Below are 16,242 nucleotides of genomic sequence, written 5' to 3' on the forward strand. Positions count from 1 at the left end.
ATTTTCAAATTTAATTCTTCGGTTATATATATGTTATATATATAATATATATTTATTTCAGTAATCTTAAATAAATAAGATAAAAAAAGATACACTATATAAACTGGAATAGATTTAGGACATATTACAATGCTAATTCCTAGCAAGAATTTAATCAGGTTTAATTAATGATTTGACTGAAGGAGAAATAACATCTGTAAACAATCTAGTCAAATGCAAACTATAAAACCGAACATAATAGAATATAAAATTTAATTAAATTTGTTTATAAACCAAAAATTCTCATGCATGTTCCCATTCTGAAATTTAGATGCACTTATGTTAAATTTATAAAGGAGAAAGGAAAGCCTGTATTTGTTTAAAATTATCAAAATGTCACTGAAAATAGAACAGAGACAAGTTATGTGGTACTACAATACTAGAGCAAGGATCTTCTATCATTTTTTTGATAAAATTCTTTTGTAGTAAAGATCTGATATAATAATTCCCAACTCCTCAGAAGATTAATAAGGTCTATTTGTATTTACAATACACTTTGAAAGATTTTTAATAAAGATATAATGTAATATTTTAAATGACCACTGTAAATTGAAAGTGACTATTTGAAAAGTGTTTGGGTTTAGACATATGTAACCAATAATAATTTGTATTCAAATACTTCTTTAAAGTGCCTTCAATCATGAGTAAACATACCTAAGATTTAATGTGTGAGATGAACTACACTCGGTGTATATGTAATTCTCCAGAACATGCTATTACATACGAAGAGCATGATCAATCCTATTTGGGATTATTTATTTGCATACCCGAGATATTGGTGGTCACGTTGATGGCTGTGGCTGGTCCAAAGCCTTTGACTGTGCTGGCTCTTATGAAAAATTGGTAGGTGGTTCCAGGGTGGAGATGCATAAAGACATGGTGTGTACTGTTCCACAAATTTGATACAGTCTGGGGAGGTCCAGCCACTGGAACTGCAGGATCAAACGATCTTATGCTGCTGTAGCTGACCTGTTTTAAGAAATATATTTCCTGTTACATATCTAACACAAGTCATAATAAATTGTAAATACAGCCCTCTAAAATCAGGTAGAATGCAAGGGCATCCTTGTGGAGTGAATCATCATTTTTTTCCAATTCTTTTCCTTCTTTTTTTGATATGGTTATTTCTATTATTATGTATTTCTATCCACCTATCTATCTGTCTACAGACATACCTAGAGTTATATCTGATTATACCAATATATATCTACTTTCTTCCATCAAAAAACATCAAACATTAAATTAATATACTTAACTATGCATTCATATATACAAAAATTTATGGTTATATATTTTAATGTATAAGAAACACAGAAAGTGTTCAAATATTTATTAACATTATTCTATACTTTGTCTAAGTTACAAAACAAATTTCATGTAAATCCTATTCAAGTATGCTAACAGTCACAAAATATAAGACTGTGCTGGTAATACCCATTCTCAGGATTCATTCTGTAGTAATTAGAATCTTAAGCATTTATACTCTTATCAACACTGATTAAGCAGGAACAGAAGTACACATGTGCAATTAAAATGATATTTTCATTTGTTCTTTTTAGCTTCTCATATTTGAAAAGATAATGATGGATATTCGAAGTTGAGATGAAGCTCTGGAATACTCAGGTTTATAATCTCTTTTACTCTTTTGGTATTAATTCCTTATTCTGCAACAGCTGACATTCAATGGCCTCTCCTAAATCACAGTATGAGTTCAATTTTATAAAAAGGAATATTGGGGGTTTTATGTGTAATTATCCATTACAATAAGTAAGTCTGTTTGATAAAGACAATCCTCCTTCCCTAAAACAACAAAATAACAACAAAAAAATGCACTTACTTTAAGAATCTGAAAATTCTACATAGCATAAAATACTTTTTTGACACTCAGTTTTGGAGTCAAAGAATTTGTAAATTAAAACAAAGAAGAACTCATAATGATTTTAGTACCCTAATCCTCACTTAACTTCTTTTCCATTACTTCTCTCTAACTTTTTCCTTTTTCTCTCCCTCTTATCTCTTCAGTCCATATTTCAGTTAAATTCCCTGTTCTCTCAATACCTCATATTGAGTGATGATTCCATTTGGATCCAATGGTTCCTTCCAGTTTAAGAAGATCTTATTTTCAAAGGATGTTCCTTGAAGAGATTTGACTGGTACGGGGCCAGGCACTACACATACAAGCATTTTGGTTATAAGAATGCTTACCTTAGAAACACACAAAGAAAATCATGTAAGCTAAATAAACAAAATAAAAAATAAATGTAAAATAAAATAATGTGTTCTTAAAAAGAAAATAATCTGTATGAACAGTTTTCTGACTTTAGTTTGATATATGGGAACTTAAGTCTAAAAGGTTCTAACACAGAAAACATAGAAATGCAGTTATTTTTATTCAAAAGAATATTCTATCACCTTAGAGGGTTGCATAAATTATGTAGTCTAGATGTCTCTGTTGTATACCTCTAATAACATGAAGATCTTATTTGTAATTTGTTTCAAGAACAGAGCTGTATTTCCCTGAAAGATTTTTTGAAGATTATGATAATTCCCTAAAGAGTTTCCATAAACAAAGTTCATAAAATAATGAATTATAATAATAATTAACACTCCTTGGACTCAGAAGCCAAATCACATAGCACCAAATAGAAATGTCCATTAATAGTCAACCTGACTTTTATAGCTATATTTACTAAATTTTCTATAATTTTAGAAAAAGTTATTGTTGGTTATTATAATTTTTTAAAAGTTGTTAAATATGAATAGGTTCAAATATCATTGCTTCAATCTTGTAAGTGAAATTCACTTGTTCAAAGCTAAGAATCAAACCAGTTTTTAACCATCAGACTTGCTTAGAACTCAACAATCTGCATAACTACTTCTGAAGTGTCCCCTGGTATGACCAGATTTGAGGAGCTTTCACTCTAGTCCTTATTTGCAAATGTCATATAACTGGCAAAATCCAGTGGCAATGCTGAAGGATGCGTCAGCTTCTATAGACAATATGTAAGATACGAGATACTTCTGCCATTGTGTTATTTTCCTTTTCTATATTTTATTTAAGTACCTTGCTGCTATTTATTCACATAAATATCCAGTTCCTAGTTCTGATCATATTTTAAAATATATACTACCTATCCTACTTGGCTTAAAAACTTGTTTCTTTTTGAAAATATCAACCCAATATTGGGCAAGTATGGTTTGTAATTAATATTTCCCCTTAATCCAATGTTTCGGTGAACTTCATACATGACATTATCTAGAAATGTAGTTTCAAAGTGTACAGCAATTTTGTGAGGACTGAAATAAATTAAAAATCACCAGATCAAAGGAAATGCACTGCATCATGGCTAGCAGCATCAAGCAATTCTGAATGATATATCACAAGAGTAAGATTTATTTCAATCTACAAGGAGACTATGAATGATGTTATGACCTCTGAGACAGGCAACATAATTTGGCACATTAATAATGAATTCATAAAGGAAAGAAACAAGCAGTAAACAGAGAAGATGTCAGCAACTTCAAATGATATGCTCATGCATCTGTCAGCTGCAGGCTCAGGGAGCAGTTAACCAAAGGCATCCACTACCCACTCTGCTCCACAGTACCCGCACAGGCTGTGCAGCCCATCAAGGCAGAGGACCAGTGGCAGCCCCTCTGTTCTATCTGTGGCAGTTGCTGAAGCTGCCATGGGCATTGGTTTGTTTGTTTTCTACAGGAGTACCTGTTGTTTTCGTCCGACTCAAATGACATAAGCTTATGCTTGTAATTAAGGAAAATATATTTCTTCATCTTTACATATCTCTCATAGAAGATGGCTGTTAGGGGGAGGAGGTAGCAAAAATTCCACTTAATAAATCCTTATTTGATGGCTTTTCAATAACTACCTATGTTCACCCAACATAATTTGACCTACAAATACTACAAAATGGCATGGATGTATTTCAAACTGTTCTCAAATAGGGATGATTTAGGATAATTCATTAAAGAGGGGTGTAACTGCAAAGTAGCTTCCCCAGAATTTTTGTATTTCTTTGCTCTTCATGCACATGTACTTTGTCAACAGAATTCACTTCAAGTACCTAGAGGTCACGTTTGTAAAAAGGGAAAAGTTTGTGGGAAAATTATGAACAAGTGAGTAGCATACTATAGATATTGTACTTGGACTAGTACAGCAGATGAGAGAAAGAACTACACTTAGGAGAACTAAAAGACACACACATCAACAGCTGGGGGTGTGGTGTGGGCACAAGCTAATTATATTCAATAAATTTCTACATCTGAAGGAAGATGTTTCTATACGTACAATGTCTCTATATACTTATGATTTGTGCAAATACAATGTAAAGTTACTAAAACCATTATCATGGCAGTCTACAGATTGCAGGGAATGTCACTTCACATTTCCACATCAACAATTTTTAATGGAGACAGAATGCTGACTTTTGTTCCCCTGCTTGGGATTTATATGAAAGCCGTTTCAGCTAATTTTTTTGAAAGTTCTTTAAAATATAACCCTCGAAGTGGAAAAGAGAAGAAAAATGAAATATGGGTGGGACACGATTATATTAAATAAGCATTATAGTCTTTAAAATGTAATAAATGTACACTGAAAAATAGCTTTGTATTCTAAAAATATGTCCCCAAACTAGGCTTTTCTGCTAACTTTGTAATATTGATTTTCATGAATGCTGGAATAAAAACTGAGAAAACCTCATACAAAAAATTCAGCCCATGCATTTAAAAAAATGTATGCAATAAATTAGATATAAATTCTACCTTAGGGTTCTGATGGAAAATTGTTCTAGCTTTGCTCTCATGATTTATGGATATCCCCAGAATTCTTCTAATAAAATTATATCCTGTTATTAGATGGTTGATAATTTATTCTTTTTTATGTATATAGGGCAGCAATAATTTAGTAAGACTGACTTAATCAGATCATCTTAATCTACCTATCTCTGCAACAACAGATTATGATTTAGATATTCTTTTCCTCCTCAGGAACATTAAGACACTTCAAGTATTCTATGTAGAAAATGAAGTTAACATGGGCATATCTGAAGACTGAGTTACTTGCATATACTTCATAGAAAGTTTGTACATTTATTGTTTATTAAATATAAAACAAACAAACAAAAAAACACTCATAGTAGAAGGGATTAGTTTGTGACCATACTATGAAATTATCTGCAAATTAATATCATTAGAACCAGTAAAAAAAATTCTTCCAAGAAAAAAAGAATAAAACTAGGATTAAAAATAATATTGAAATTAGAATATATAGTTAATGTCGTTTTACTTTTACAAAACTACTTCTGGATGAAATAAACAGCACAGTCATGAATTTGATCAAGTTAAGGCATAATTTAAAATTCCACAGCAATTCATTTCCTGATTATTAATCTAGTCATATGTGTAACCAAAAATGCATTTAAAAAATTTAATGCAATGTGAAAAAGATTATATAAGCCTGATAGCATTCTTTTGTTTGTGGAAAAGGCAAACTAACAAACCATACCAAAGAATACCATAAAAATGAATTGTATGAACTGTGTTACATAATAAAAAATAAATTGTATTGTTAGAGGGTAATTGGCTAAAGAAGTACAAAATTCACATAACTGAATCTAACACTACCAATTAAGAAATAAAGTGCAGGCAATAAAACATGTGAGTTCACTTATTACTAAAAACATGGGTTGCAAAATATCTAGTGTGATATAGACATGGTAACATTTAGCCTACTTTATGAGACAGAGATTTTTCCCATTTGTCATCCACCTATGAAACAATGACCCCTAACCTATTCTTTCTTACATGAACATGTGTTGAGTTGGGCAGCAGGGGAATGTATGGGTGTATGTTTATATATTAGGGCATGGTTTGCTATTTAAATATCGTAGCTTCTTTAATTAGGTGCAATTTCAAACTTGACAGCTAAGGTAATCATGTTTGATTACCTCAAACATGACAAAAGTACATTTACCATAAATAAGTCTTAGGTTTATCCTCTAAAATTTCAGGAGTATGGGAATGAATACATGTATAATTGTAGGACTATATTAATTGTTTCCTTCAATGTATGAGCTACATGAGGTTAAAGGGCATTCACTTCTCTTTATCACAGTAAGAACAACAAAAAAACAGGACAAACCAGGGTCATTTCTACTTTTCACAGTGGGAGTATTTCTAGAAACTACAACAGATTAACCTAGTATATAGAAACCTCATAGTTGGCACACAGCAAAATATACATTTGAGCCTAAAGTTCAGAACCTGAGGAAATTTGGGAACATCTAGTTATAAAATACATCTTTTTTCCCCCTGAAACCCAAATAAAAATGTAGCCCTACTATCAAGATACTCAAAAAGATTTTTAGAAAGGGATAGAACCTTAGAGATCACCTAACCCCTCATTTAGAGATGAGAAATGGAGAGCTAGACAGGTGAAAAGATTTGCTAAGGTTACAGAGATATTAAAGCCAGGACTTAAAAGCTTATGATTTTTCACTCGAGCTTAGCTTTGCCTCAATTCACTGTATAGCATGCTTTTTTCTACACGCCTTCATTCATAAAAGACAATTTTCAAATGAAATCCATTACATCAAAAGAATGCATTATTGTTAATCAGAATATTATCATTTGTAGATTTTTTATACATTTCTGTTGAATCAAGAAATGTATTGATTTTCATATTAATGTAAACTTAGTGCTATAGAAGGTGTGTGCGTATAATATAAATATTTGTTCCTGTTTAATTATTCAGAAGTAACACACAGAAATTGGACAAAGTACAGTTCAGTTACTTGGATGGTAATAAGATATATAAGAATGATAGCTTATTCATATCTAATGAGTCTCTTTTTAGATTTAAAAATGTAAACTGATGCCTTCTTTTATATTTAGATTCACATAAAACTGTCTAAAATAAATCAAATAGGGAAACAGTGTTGTTTTCAAATGTTAGGAAAATAAAAGCAGGTATACTGGTTTGTAAGATGCAAAAACCTAAAATTTTGAATAAATTCATTTACCAATAGGTAATTTATATAGTGTCATGGACAGTGAATATTATTTTTGAACATTTGACAAGGAAAGTTGTATTTAAGCTTTTAGTGTAGTTGCCACTTAGTGTATAAAAAGAGAAGAGGAGAGAGGTACATTTCACTTAATATTTGGATGCTTTTCTGAAGAATATTAAGTTTTGTTAAAGGCAAACTTTTTTCAAAGTTAACCTCATGAAGAGAACTTAGCAGATTTCAGAGTCCAATTTAGTAGTGGGTAACCTAGGAAAATTTTAAGCAATTACATTGTTTTGTTATGTAATTCCCCCTTTATAAAATAAGGCAGTAGGAGCATACCATCTTCATCAGTTTGAATAACTGTCTCTTCACTTTCCTTCCTTCCTTCTGGATTGGTTAGAATCATCTTGAGGCTGACGTTTGTATAAGGTGGCAGATGGTTCACAACATGCTGAGGGGCTTTGGGGTCCATGTCCAAACAGTCTGCCTTGCTCTCATTGTGACCACGAAAGTAATGGTAGCAGATAGTGACATTAAAAGTGTGGCAACGAGTAATGTTGTAACCCAAGGATTCCCAGTCCACAGCAATGCGTCTTGCCTGTATTTCAGCAATCTTTAAAGTCTTTGGAGTTCGCATAGGTTCTGAAAAATAAATCAAAGTTGCAGACAGCTGTCAACTTTACCATGAATAATCCTGGAAAAATAAAACACTGAGCATGATATAGCATATGCAAATCCAGGAAAATATGGAAGTCATCTTTTATTTTCATTTTCTTTATTTATTCATGATATTATTTTTGAAGGTTTCAACCACGGACTATGATTCATCAATAGAAAAATAAATGAAATGTAAAATGTCAACAATTCATAGTACTTTGTAGAAAAATAAAATCCTGAAATGTGGCCACAATGACTTAATAGTTGTTGCTGTTGTTTCTGCTCAGTTCTCTTTCTTTTCTTTTGTCATTATTGAGCAAGTGAATTAACTAATATATCATAATGGATAAGAGTCAACATGTTCTGCTCTATGATTTGTCATGTCACCAAGCTATGTTGTATACTAATTAGTCTAATTGTAGCACTAAACTACCATTTACAAAAAATGACGCAGACATTAATTAACATTAATTATTTCAGTAATGATGTTGTTCATCAAAGTAAAAAAAATCTGAGAAAAATTATAAAGAGCCATGTGGATATTCACATTGCCTTCTTTTCTTCTTAATCTCTTTCTGTCTTCTAGAAAACACTCAGGTCTGACAATCTATTCACTGTCACCCAAACCAAACTGGGAGGTAAATTTCTATTCAACTGGAAATTGCTGGCAGAACTAAACACTCTAAAGACTGAAGTCCATTCATCACTGCTTCCCAAGTGTATTCTTTCTTCATGCAAGACTAACTTTAATTGTCTAACTTAATCAAAATAATTACTCTATGAAAGTCATGGCCATAGCAAAGTCTACACAGTAAAGAAACCAATACATAGCAAAACTTTAATGAATGTATTTGACAAAAAGAAAAAAGTCAAGGTCAAGGTCAAAGCCTTGCTGGTGCCTCCCTTAACTCACTAAGGATAGTCAACGTCCCTGCTAATGGAAATCAGTAGAGAATAAAAGAAGAAAAATAAATAATACCAAAAAATACAACTTGGGCGTTTTTGTAATTTTTTATTTGAGATTAAAATCACAGTTCTGTAAAACTAATCAGCATGTTACACAGATGGCCAGCCCAAACTGGGATTCTAGTTCAATATTTTTAATGTGCAATCTGAAATAAACTCTGGAGGCCATTTAATTCAAAACCTAGAAACTACAAAAATCTATATACATACATGCAAATCAATCTTTGTTGGAATCTAACACTAGGTTTTAAATACTATCTGCCAATCTTAAGACTATTTTACCATTTTTGTTTCGTGTGTTATCTTAAGCACATAGGTAGGCTGGAAGAAAGAAGTGGCTTTTTAATCATTTTTTAGATTGCTTTATATGTTCAGATCTATACTAACATTTTTCCTATCTAGGCACAAGAGTGTAGTGATGATACTTTCAATTTAGTACAGTTAGACAGAAAACAGTCTTTGGCCTACAAGGTGATCAAGGAGTTATCGCTAGGATAACCCTAAAAATTCCCAGGTAAACAGTGATATTTCGCTGCTTCCTAGGCACCAAGCAGATACTATTATTTAGAGGTAAGTTCAGGTTAGACCATGCTTTGTTCTGAAAGCATCAGAATGACAAAGTAAGATTTCCCAAGAAAACACCTGGAGTGTATGAATGAACAACTCCCAATCAGCAATGAGAGGAACCACCAGTCAATATTCACGTTAGGTCTAGCATTCATGCACTTATTTTCATACACCCTCACACTGAATTTGACATTTCCTTTTATGAATTCTTCTATTTCCAAGTTATCACTCTCTCTCATCATTTGTATCAATATTCAGTTTGCACTTAACCTGCACTCTAAAACCATTTTAAAAGCATAACTAGACAGCTTCCACACTGTGAAAGAAGACAGAATAGTTCAGCATCCTCAATTCTTACCTGTGTGAGAACTGGCAAAAGATACATTTATTACCTACTACATAGAAAATGCATTGAGTGAGAATTTTGGGGGGGTGTATTTAAATGCTCCTTACTTTGGCACTCACAGTGAATTATGTTAAAAAATCTAATTAAAAAGCAGGAAAGAGCAGCTTTATTAATCCTATACACAGGTGTATAAACTATAATCATAATTTTAGTGACAAATACTTTGTTGACTTAGACAAAAAACTGTGGAAGGAAATAGTTTTTCTAAGATGCAAAGAATTTTTCAACAAAGTCAATATGTAATTTGAAATTTATATTTTTCTCCATGGCTTGAAGAAATGCTACAAACTGCCCTGCTGTTGCTAAAACACTGATTTAAACAATTTTACTCTCATCTTAGGACAATACTCAGAAACATACTCAAATAAACAAACTAAATACATACACATACAGAGGATTAAAAATCAAAACTCAAGGGCCGGCCCGTGGCTCACTTGGGAGAGTGGGGTGCTGATAGCACTGAGGCCACAGGTTCAGATCCCTATATAGGGATGGCTGGTTAGCTCACTTGGGAGAGCGTGGTGCTGACACCACCAAGTCAAGGGTTAAGATCCCCTTACCGGTCATCTTAAAAAAAAAAAAAAAAAAAAAAAAATCAAAACTCAATTGTTTTAAGCTCCATGGCATCTACAATAATTCAGAGGGAGTCACTGTCTAATCACATTTTCTCTTAATTACCATGTGCCCTAATTTTTTTTCAGTTTCTGTCGAGGTGAGACGTTATCAGGGGTGTGTGTGGGTACAAATATACAAGGGTACTTCAAAGACTTTGTGGAAAAATAGAATTAAAAGACAATACAAATCTTTCCATGAAATTTTTGAAGTACCCTCATATACACACATACACATGTATACACACAAATACATGCATGTATGTATACACATAGACTCATCTGATAAGTACTCTACCATGCAACTCCTCTAAATTTCCTTGAATTGTTACGGAATAACTGAAAGCAAAAAGACATTGCTTGGAAACCAATCTGTCATTAAGAGCTGGGCTAAAAACTATTTTTTTTTTTTTTTTGTGACCGGTAAGGGGATCACAACCCTTGGCTTGGTGTCGCCCTTGGCTTGGTGTCGCCCTCACCGCGCTCAGCCAGTGAGCGCACCGGTCATCCCTACATAGGATCCGAACCCGCGACAGGAGCGCCGCCACGCTCCCCAGCACCGCACTCTCCCGAGTGAGACACGGGGTCAGCCCAAGAACTATTTTAAGAATTAAATAATTTAGAAATGACCTAGCATGGTAATGGCTCATAGAGGAAATACAGTAAATGATACTTATAATAACAACAAAAATATGATATTGTTAAAACAGTGGAGACTCCATGCATCAATGTACTATGTGTCAATTATTTCAGAATTTGCTAGATGCTCTTTCTCTGCCTCAATTTTTTGACTTTTTCGTTTTCAAATTTTTATTGGGTATTCCATACATGTGATTTTATATAACAGTTCTCCCTCTGTTTATTTATTTATTTTTGCTTTCTGGCAAAAAAAAAAAAAAAAAAAAGAAGACATTTGGGAAAGAAACAAGGAATTGGAAAAGTTGCACGGTAAAGTTTTATCAGAAACAGCAATGGAGAGGTCATATTAAAATGATTAGATCAATTACTTCATCTATTAAAAAACAAAAATAGATTGTCTTTTACATAAAGTGTACTCCAAAACACTGTGAAAGATAATAAAGTGAATAAAACACAATACTATACCTGATGGAGCTTATCATTTATGTATTAAAGATGATAAGCTAATAAAAATAGATAAACCATATATATGATTTAAATGGTAGAAGAATGAAAATGCTACAGGGACCCAGTAGAGAAGAATAACTTTCACCTGCCAAATGGAGGAGACATTTGCATTAGATCTCAATGGAAACAGGCAAGTTCTAGAGACATAGTTTCTATAAATAATACCAAACAAGATGAATAAAAATGTAGAACACAATTGGAAAAATAAATATGTATTCCCATTTGATTGTTGTGTAAGTATCTGGTAGAAAATAATGTAGGAAAAATTGGTTGAAAAAAGACTAGGAAAACTTTGGATGTCACGGTAGGAAGCTGAATATGATCTAACAGGCTATGAGAAGCCCCTGAGGGGTTCTTAGCAGGAAATTAACTATCACCTGCTTTAGAAAGATTAATCTGGAGTCTGTGTTGAGTGTGGAGACACTGAAGGTAGAGAACTCAACAGACTGCTGTGTGTTAAAGGAGAATCAGGGGCTAAGGAAGGAAGGTGACAGCAGGGACAGACAGGGCAGATGCTACTGACATGGAAGAACAATTGAGAAACTCTGGCTTCTTGGACTTGAGATATGTGAATGGATATGACACAGCTAACATATTCAGACTGGACGACTAAAAATATTATGGTGCTCTTAAATGAGCAGAGAAAAATCAAGAGGAGACACAGGATGCGGGGTGGGGGGAGAATATAAAATGATCCAATTATTCAGTACCATTTACTTATTGCTTTCTGTTGGCCAGGAAGTGTACCAGGAACTAAGAATACAAAAGATCGATTTGACAGTACCCTAGTCTAGGAAGCAAGGCATACAAGCAAAATTTGAACTGATACTGTGTTTTAGATAACTTGGAGAACATTCTGGAGAAAAAGAGGTCTAAAAGGATGCTTTAGCCCATCTTACTCAGGGGATGGGGTACTCCCATTTTTTCGGAGACAAGAGGAAGAACAAAAGGGAAGATAACAGACAGGGAGAGGGAGAGGAAGAGATGGAGAAGAAAAAGGAGAGGGGGAGAAAAAAGAAATGGAGGGGGGAAGATGGTGGGTGAAAGAGGGAAAAACAGAGAACAGAGACAGAGAGAGAGTATGTGCTAGTGAGCCTGAAGGAAGATGGTGTTATAGACGTATAATGTTACAAATTCACTCAAGAGTGAGGCCAAAGAAAGTGAGATAAAATCTAATTTCTACTTTAACTCTACCCTGTCCCATTTTATACATGAAAAAAATGAAGTCTAAGGGAGACTAGCTGACTTTTCTAAAGATACCTATTAAAGTCACCAGCAGCGGTCAGGACCAAAAACCAGGTCTTCAGATTATTAGGTCAGCATCTCTCTTAGCACAGTGTGGGTTCCGCTAGGAGCCATTCCAATCCAAATCTGAGCCATTTTCTGCAGGTTCTCCTAGGGCATTTCTCAAATGGTGTTGCCTTCGTGTTTCCAGTTAGCTATACTCCCATTCCAGTTGCATTCTCCACCTACCACTTCTTCTCTTTTACTCCTGGCACCCCCCATTATACACACACACTCACACACTCATTGACACAAGTGCAACCTCATCTAATACCTTTGGGCATACATAATGCACTCACTTTGGTCTAGCACCTGAAGTAAATACTCTCCTTGGTTATTTTAAATAACCAAGAAATTCAGTCTGTGGGTTTGTGACCAGTTTTTCCCCATAACTTTATCTCTCCTCTACAGTTTCTCTCATATATCATCATTTATGGAATAAGAAACCATCAAAATCATGCAGTCCAATCCTTTAATTGTGTAAAGAATAATGTTAAGATACTATGTTTTATTTATCTTTATAATGTCAGCCCCTAGAATTGAGTGTGGTTCATTGCAGTCACTGAATAAGCATTTTTGAAAAAAAAAAATTGAGGCTCAAGATGGTGAAGCAAATTGCCCAGGATTATATTCCATCTATTTGGTCTCTCAATAATTAATTTTTTGTGTACATGTCATGTGCTATGAACTGCACTAGACAAACAAAATACATGAAATCTGACCACCAGGAGTTAAAAGCTCAAATTCATTTTCACCTGTGTATGTGTCGGGGGGAAACTAAATGGTTTTATTTTTCTTAGTAAAATGTCAGGATATTATGTCATAGGATTAAGGGGAGAGCTTGGGGAGAGCTTGGAGAAAGTGGGAAAAAAAGTGCTTGCAGTAGTAACTGGAGGAAATTGCAGAAAGAGTTAGTGTCAGAATCCTCATTCAGAATGTTTTTGAGTTTGGTTCTGGTTCTGACTCCAGCTTAGATTTTGTGTTTCCTACTAATAAACTGGTCCTTAATTTTGCCTATTGCAAAATTTGTTTCTATTGTATGTTTTAAGATTTGGTAACCTAACTTTGTACCAAATATTTCTATAATTATTGATACCCTCCTGCTTTAGGAGAAAAAATATATACATATACTTACATATTTATATCTCAATATAGCTATATACACAAATTCATATACCTCAATATAGCTATACACACACGCACATTTCAAAATAGCTCCCTCTCTATATATACTTATCAAAAGAAGGAGCTAGAGGATTGTTTAATGAAAAGTAGTAAGAATTCAGCTGAGAAGAGTGAAAGTATCTATTTGGTAGAGTCCATCAACAGACTTCTTTATTTTGTATAGTAATTCTGAGCCATAAAAGACAGAGGAAAGAGACAATGGTGGTAACTTCAGATTGGAGATCAGTGAGTCAGGAACAGCTTAAAGTTAAGATGGTAAAAGGAACACAGTCAAGTCGAACTTTCTTAGATCGTTCTACTTTTTGAAATTGGTGTACACACTCTTCCAACTTTCTCCCCTAAATCATGAAACAGAGGGTCAGACTGGGTAAGAACTATGCCATAAGGACTGAGCAGAAGAATTAAGAAGGCTTAAGGTTGCATGTGTTTTGACACACTTGGAAAACAGGTGAGGGGCAGTGAGAACATTAAGAAGTAGGTGAAAAAATCTGAACTGGAAGCAAAGTCTAGTCCTTTTCCCATTCTACTCATTAGCCGATGAAACTCAATTCCTCTTACAAGGTATGCTGTGGACAGAAGTACAAATTGGCATAAGCTCTCTTCCATTCATTCATTTGCAATAAATTCTAGAAAACCACTTACCTATTAAATTAAAACACACACACATGGAATGATAAGTATCAGCATTGACTGGTTTTATTTTCCATGCCAAATGCTGATCAGCAAGGTTTACTAACTTTTCCCATCCCTTTATGCTTTTTATTGTCCACCTATTTCTTAGATGTTACAATAAGAAAGGCTATATGAAATCAGGATGAGATAAAATAAAATGGCATAAAATTTGCATGTTGAATCTACGGCCTGTATTATATAATTAGCAGGTAAATAAAGAAGTAACGTATCCCTGCCATTACTTAAATTCTAAATAGATCAAGCATGAGAATTAGGCCTATAATAATTTATGTGTCAAATATTTAACCCAACTTGATAGGATAAAACAAAGAACTACTTAATAATTCTCTCAAGGTTAATGAAAGTAAAGGCAACGTGAACAGACAGAACCTGCCGACTTTCAGTCACCTCTCAACAGCAAGATGATTTAATAATTGGTTCTAGATAACAGATAAAAGGAAATTCAATTTTTTTGGGTACTTGCTAAACAACACAGGACATGGCAGGTCAATATCCATGTCCTTCTGTAGTGATAATCTCTAGTTATTTTTGAAAGAGTTGTGAAAACAAAAGCTTTAGCAGCTACAGCTTAATGGAGGGCAGGGATCATATTTCCCTAGAATCAGTTTTTAATGATAAAACTTATTATCCAGCTGTCAGTCAGAGAAAAATAGAAGACGTCCCAAAAGCTCACTCCAAGGGGAGAAAAAAAGGGAAGATCTTGTCAAAGATGTACACAAACTAAGAACACTGAAGCATGACAGGAGCTTCATGCTCCTGGCTGCCTTTTCATCTTAGAAGCTGACTGCAAAACACAATTTCCATTCCATTTATCAAAATAAATACAAGGAAAGTGAATTTTCTGACTGCCAGAGAAAATATTTGTTAGTGTGAAATAAAAATAAATTGAGATGAAATTTCTGGACAAAGGTCAATCCTAAAAAAAATCAAATAAAAAGGAAAAAAAAAAAAATGCCAGACTTGGGAGAGGATAAACTTAAGTCTTTGAAAGACGTTGTCTTTTACTCTCACCTTTAGGTACTTTGAATTTTTATTCTTTTTCTTGTGGTAAAAATTGAGGCTAATCAAGGTTTTACATTTCACATCTTTTCAATGTTACAGCATCATTAGTCTTGCCAAAAAGATTTCATCTCTGCTCCCATGGGTCAGATTGAGTTAATGATAAGTTGGTGAGATGACTTGATTAGTACAGTAACATGAGGGAGCCTCGGGTCCAGGGATAATCACAAGCCAACTGTCAGCTCTTTTGGCTTTCTGGCTGTGTTGCTGAAGTGACATGCTTGGACTCGGGGGATAGAGAGTGACAGAGGGTGCATGGTTCACTCAGTTCTCCTGCAGAGTCACTATAATATTTACGAAGTGCCATCAGAGCCATACTAAGCACATCATCAAATTAAACCAAAACAAGTCATCGTCACTGCTCTCAAGAGTGTTACTGAAGTTCATCAGATAATTCTAATAAAATTAATATTTGGATTCTCTCAACAATAATGCCAAGGAAACTGTTTGATTTCTGAAAAATAATGCTACTAAAATGATAGGGAAAAAAAAGACAAAGATGATTCTTTTCCCCATGGATAAATCCCATTGAATGTCTTATGATGAGACCTAACTCTCAAAATGTGGGCAGTTGAAAATTTGGGGACCCTTTAAAAATTAACAT

The 16,242-nt window shown here is 33.7% G+C and overlaps 1 protein-coding gene across 6 annotated transcripts in view; it reads right to left on the reverse strand.

Moving 5' to 3' along the window:
• Nucleotides 1-16,242, reverse strand: part of PTPRK (protein tyrosine phosphatase receptor type K) — a 558,957-nt gene that overhangs the window by 108,897 nt on the left and 433,818 nt on the right. For all 6 annotated transcript variants that reach the window (XM_063096107.1, XM_063096103.1, XM_063096106.1 and 3 more), the window contains exons 8-10: nucleotides 7,404-7,706; nucleotides 2,098-2,207; nucleotides 807-1,008 (exon numbers count right to left, since the gene is read on the reverse strand). In XM_063096107.1, coding sequence (XP_062952177.1) covers nucleotides 807-1,008; nucleotides 2,098-2,207; nucleotides 7,404-7,706 — 615 coding nt within the window. The remainder of the gene's footprint in view (nucleotides 1-806; nucleotides 1,009-2,097; nucleotides 2,208-7,403; nucleotides 7,707-16,242) is intronic.

Source organism: Cynocephalus volans, chromosome 5 (assembly GCF_027409185.1).
Source record: "Cynocephalus volans isolate mCynVol1 chromosome 5, mCynVol1.pri, whole genome shotgun sequence".
NCBI lineage: Eukaryota > Metazoa > Chordata > Mammalia > Dermoptera > Cynocephalidae > Cynocephalus > Cynocephalus volans.